We start from the raw sequence: 6,000 nt of genomic DNA on the forward strand, positions 1-6,000 counted from the left end.
AGACCTGTACTCGGTGGTGGCCTTTCTTCCTTCCGTGGCCGTGGCACAGAAAGATCTTGGCACTATTTCTTGCTGTGCTCATATGCGATCTCAGAATCCTCCCACTGCTCTCTAGGGAGCCACAGTTACTTGCACACTTGCTCACATCTCTGGCTGGAGTTTGGAGAAAATGGGTAACTCAGAGAAGCCCAAATAGATAAAATCATTGCTCTATGAATGAATGAAATTAAAGTCAACTCAAATAAATACTAGTCCTTCGCTTGACCCCCCGTCCCTCTGATTAACGATGGCAGGTCTGATTAAGAATGTATCTTTTCAAAGAACACTTTTCCTTCTGCAGTTGCTAATTGGCCAAGAACCATTAGCCTACCAATGTCTGGTCGCCACCGAAGCATTTGAAGCTGATGTACTTTTCTCTGACCTGGAAAAATTAGAAAGTGACATAGAAAATATGTTAAAAGTTGTGGAAAAACACTTGGAATTCAGTGATGAAGATGAAAAGGTCGGTTCAAGGAGATTTTCAAAACCATGGTGTTCTTACTTTTCTGTTCTGTTAATTATATTTTTACATCAATCATGTTTACCTGAAGAATCTGCCAAGTCATGCCAAAGAATAGACCCATATGTGATTTTCTGCTGAGTGTCATTGTAAGATTTGCCAAGTGATTTACATAGTGCTTAAAAAAATAGGCACACTTTTTTGACTAAAGGTAGTGTTGTTTCAGTGTTCTCTAATTTCTTCTAAATTAACATTCTTTATGAGATATTTTAACTTCAAATGTGAAATATTTAAAAAAACATGAATTTTTGTTGCTTATCATTTAACTGAACAGATCTTGACTGATCTCATACTTCGTAGGTAGTTCTCCTACTTGGGGACTGATAAGTAAGTGATGCTATGCATTTTTCTTTTGAGTAAATTGTTTTTCCTATTAAACATTCAGATGGATGAGGAGAGAGCCCAAATTGAGGAAGTTCTACAAAGAGGAGAACAAATGTTACATCAACCCACGGAGGATAATAAAAAAGAAAAGATCCGTTTGCAGTTACTACTTTTGCGCACAAGATACAATAAAACTAAGGTATCGTCTTGGGAGAGACTCTGTTTTCCTTAAATAACTTATTTAGCTCATGCCATTCAGATATTTGATGTTGCATTCATGGATACCTTAAAAAACAGGTGGAATAGTATCTCTTTCTCCTTTCTAGTATGCATTACTACATAACATTTATATTTTTAGATGGAACAGGACTCAAAGGAAATAGAAACAAAATCTTATTATTGGGATCTCTTTTGGACTTCTAATAAGAAATTAAAAGGCATCTATCTCTTTTAGAAGTGATTTCCTCCTTCAGTTCTGTATTTTATACGTGGAGGTCTTCATCAGCTCAAAAAAATTTTAGTTAACAAATAACTAAATTTGTGAATTGATAAACTATGATTTGTATTCTAGAAAAAGATTCACTATCAGCTCCCTTTTCAGTGGCCATCATTCCGACTGCACTGTAAGTGTGCTGGTTTTCTCTAAAAGTCTGTTCTTAGGTAATCCTTCTAAGGACCATTTTTAGTTGATGATGTTGAATCTAGTGGAAAATTCTACTCTCCCAGCTTGCTGCCTGTTAGATGTCTCTCTCTGTATGTATACTGCAGCCTTGTAACATGTCCCAAGCTAAACTTGTCCTCTCCCTTCCCCTTCCAAACCATGTTGCCTAATTTATTCCCTATCTTAGTTTATTTCCTTAAAAACTACCTATTCTCAAAGTAGAAACCTCAAAATTTTCTCAATCATTTCTTATTTCTTACACCACATCAAGTAGGTATTAAAACTGTCTCTTCTGAATGAAGTATGATGCATCTGAATCTAAAGTTAAGACACAGCTGCTTTATGACCCTGGGGAAATGATTGAATTCTTAGTCTACTATCCTTTCCGTAATTCAGACTCTTAGGATTTTCTCCTGTTAGTCACTACAGTGTGTCCCAAGCTGGGTTTTTTTTATGTCTAGTTTTTCTTAACTCTAGCCCATCCTCCATATTGTCCTCAGAATTATTTCCCCCAAAGTTATGGCTGGTCAGGACATTCCTTTACCAAGAAACTACTCAGGAAAATATTGCAAAATGCAGAAAAAGCTTTAAGTGCAAGGTTCATCACTATACTATACACTAAGGCTGCTATCTGGCCTCCATCTACCTCTTTGATTCACTGGCACTTACCAGGAATATAGCTGTGCTGGTTTTCTGTACATTTTCCCAAACACACTGGTGCCTTTGCACCTTTGGGATCTTGCTAATTTTAATCTTACTCCTTGGTGTGGGTTTTATCTCCTTATTTTACCTGAAACATGTGTTATCTTTTAAGGCTTGGCTCCATTTTTATTCCTAACATGTTTTCAGATGATATGATAGTTCTTGGCTTCATTGTTACTTTTTAAAAATTTTATTATGTTAATCACTGTACATTACATCATTAGTTTTTGATGTAGTGTTCCATGATTAATTGTTTGCGTATAACACCCAGTGCTCCATGCAGAACGTGCCCTCTTTAATACCCATCACCGGACTAACCCATCCCCCCACCCCCCTCCCCTCTAGAACCCTCAGTTTGTTTCTCAGCATCCATAGTCTCTCATGGTTCGTCTCACCCTCCGATTTCCCCCCCTTCATTTTTCCCTTCATACTAGTTTCTTCTTCTTTTTTTTTTTTTTTAAGATACAGTGTATTAATTTGTTTCAAAGGTACAGGTCTGTGATTCAGCAGTCTTACACAATTCACAGCACTCACCATAGTATGTGCTATGTCCCCAATGTCTATCACCCAGCCACCCCATCCCTCCCACCCCCCACCACTCCAGCAACACTCAGTTTGTTTCCTGAGATTAAGAATTCCTCATATCAGTGAGATCATATGATATATGTCTTTCTCTGATTGACTTATTTCGCTCAGCATAATACCCTCCAGTTCCATCCACGTTGTTGCAAATGGCAAGATTTCATTCCTTTTGATGGCTGCATAATATTCCATTGTGTGTGTCTGTGTGTGTGTGTGTGTGTGTGTGTGTGTGTGTGTGTATCACATATTCTTTATCCATTCATCTGTCAGTGGACATCTTGGCTCTTTCCATAGTTTGGCTATTGTGGATATTGCTGCTATAAACATCGGGGTGCACGTACCCCCTTCGGATCACTGCATTTGTATCTATGGGGTAAATACCCAGTAGTGCAATTGGTGGGTCGTAGGGTAACTCTATTTTCAACTGTTTGAGGAACCTCCATACTGTTTCCCAGAGGGGTTGCACCAGCTTGCATTCCCACCAACAGTGTAGGAGGGTTCCCCTTTCTCCGCATCCCCGCCAACATCTGTCCTTTCCTGACTTGTTAATTTTAGCCATTCTGACTGGTGTGAGGTGATATCTCACTGAGGTTTTGATTTGGATTTCCCTGATGCCGAGCGATGTTGAGCACTTTTTTATGTGTCTGTTGGCCATTTGGGTCTTCTTTGGAAAAATGTCTGTTCATGTCTTCTGCCCATTTCTTGATTGGATCATTTGTTTTTTGGGTGTTGAGTTTGATAAGTTCTCTATAGATTTTGGATTCTAGCCCTTTATCTGATATGTCATTTGCAAATATCTTCTCCCATTCTGTCGGTTGTCTTTTGGTTTTGTTGACCGTTTCTTTTGCTGTGCAAAAGCTTTTCATCTTGACGAAGTCCCAATAGTTCATTTTTGCCCTTGCTTCCCTTACCTTTGGCAATGTTTCTAGGAAGAAGTTGCTGCGGCTGAGGTTGAAGAGGTTGCTGCCTGTGTTCTCCTTTAGGATTTTGATGGACTCCTGTCTCACATTGAGGTCTTTCAACAATTTTTAGTCTGTTTTTGTGTGTGGTGTAAGGAAATGGTCCAGTTTCATTCTTCTGCATGTGGCTGTCCAATTTTCCCAACATCATTTGTTGAAGAGACTGTCTTTTTGCCATTGGACATTTTTTCCTGCTTTGTTGAAGATTAGTTGACCATAGAGTTGAGGGTCCATTTCTGGGCTCTCTATTCCGCTCCATTGATCTATGTGTCTGTTTTTGTGCCAGTACCATACTGTCTTGATGATGACAGCTTTGTAACAGAGCTTGAAGTCCAGAATTGTGATGCCACCAGCTTTGCTTTTCTATTTCAACATTCCTCTGGCTATTCGGGGTCTTTTCTGGTTCCATACAAATTTTAGGATTATTTGTTCCATTTCTTTGAAAAAAGTGGATGGTATTTTGATGGGGATTGTATTAAATGTGTATTAAATGTGTAGATTGCTCTAGGTAGCATTGACATCTTCACAGTATTTGTTCTTCCAATCCGTGAGCATGGAATGTTTTTCCATTTCTTTGTGTCTCCCTCAATTTCTTTCATGAGTATTCTAGAGTTTTCTGAGTACAGATCCTTTGCCTCTTTGGTTAAATTTATTCCTAGGTATCTTATGGTTTTGGGTGCAATTGTAAATGGGATCGACTCCTTAATTTCTCTCTCTTCTGTCTTTTTGTTGGTGTATAGGAATGCCACTGATTTCTGTGCATTGATTTCATATCCTGCCACTTTACTGAATTCCTGTATGAGTTCTAGCAGTTTTGGGGTGGAGTCTTTTGGGTTTTCCACATAAAGTATCATATCATCTGCAAAGAGTGAGAGTTTGACTTCTTCTTTGCTGACTTGGATGCCTTTGATTTCTTTTTGTTGTCTGATTGCTGTGGCTAGGACTATGTTGAATAGCAGTGGTGAGAGTGGACATCCCTGCCATGTTCCTGACCTTAGGGGGAAAGCTCTCAGTTTTTCCCCAATGAGAAGAATATTCACTGTGGGTTTTTCATAGATGGCTTTTAGGATATTGAGGTATGTACCCTGCATCCCTATACTCTGAAGAGTTTTGATCAAGAAAGGATGCTGTACTTTGTCAAATGCTTTTTCTGCATCTATTGAGAGGATCATATGGTTCTTGTTCTTTCTTTTATTAATGTATTGTATCACATTGATTGATTTGCAGATGTTGACCCAACCTTGTAGTCCAGGGATAAATTCCACTTGGTTGTGGTGAATAATCCTTTTTAATGTACTGTTGGATCCTATTGGCTAGTATTTTGCTGAGAATTTTTGCACCCATGTTCATCGAGGATATTGGTCTGTGATTCTCCTTTTTGATGGGGTCTTTGTCTGGTTTTGGGATCAAGATAATGGTGGCCTCATAAAACGAGTTTGGAAGTTTTCCTTCCATTTCTATTTTTTGGAACAGTTTCAGAAGAATAGGTATTAATTCTTCTTTAAATGTTTGGTAGAATCCCCCTGGAAAGCCATCTGGCCTTTGGCTTTTGTTTGTTGGGAGATTTTTGATTACTGCTTGAATTTCCTTAATGGTTATAGGTCTGTTCAGGTTTTCTATTTCTTCCTGGTTCAGTTTTGGTAGTTGATACATCTCTAGGAATGCACCCATTTCTTCCAGATTATCTAATTTGCTGGCATATAGTTGCTCATAATATGTTTTTATAATTGTTTGTATTTCTTTGGTTTTGGTTGTGATCTCTCCTCTTTCATTTATGATTTTATTTATTTGGGTCATTTCTCTTTTCTTTTTGATAAGTCTGGCCAGGGGTTTATCAGTCTTATTAATTCTTTCAAAGAACCAGCTCCTAGTTTCGTTGATCTGTTCTACTGTTCTTTTGGTTTCTATTTCATTGATTTCTGCTCTGATCTTTATTATTTCTCTTCTCCTGCCTGGTTTAGGCTTTATTTGCTGTTCTTTCTCTAGCTCCTTTAGGTGTAGGGTTAGGTTATGTATTTGAGACCTTTCTTGTTTCTTGAGAAAGGCTTGTATTGCTATATACTTTCCTCTTAGGACTGCCTTTGCTGCATCCCAAAGATTTTGAACAGTTGTGTTTTCATTTTCATTGGTTTCCATGAATTTTTTTAATTCTTTAATTTCTTAGTTGACCCATTCATTCTTTAGTAGGATGCTCTTTAGCCTCCGTGTATTTG

At 38.1% G+C, this 6,000-nt stretch overlaps 1 protein-coding gene across 16 annotated transcripts in view; it reads left to right on the forward strand.

Moving 5' to 3' along the window:
- UTRN (utrophin) overlaps positions 1–6,000 on the forward strand; it is a 498,468-nt gene that overhangs the window by 201,712 nt on the left and 290,756 nt on the right. For all 16 annotated transcript variants that reach the window (XM_025866206.2, XM_025866193.2, XM_025866194.2 and 13 more), the window contains 2 exons: positions 341–502; positions 945–1,082. In XM_025866206.2, the coding sequence (XP_025721991.1) occupies positions 341–502; positions 945–1,082 (300 nt within the window). The remainder of the gene's footprint in view (positions 1–340; positions 503–944; positions 1,083–6,000) is intronic.

This window comes from Callorhinus ursinus, unplaced genomic scaffold (genome assembly GCF_003265705.2).
Source record: "Callorhinus ursinus isolate GAN/ISIS: 27379988/994484 unplaced genomic scaffold, GSC_fseal_2.0 scaffold6, whole genome shotgun sequence".
NCBI classification, from domain to species: domain Eukaryota; kingdom Metazoa; phylum Chordata; class Mammalia; order Carnivora; family Otariidae; genus Callorhinus; species Callorhinus ursinus.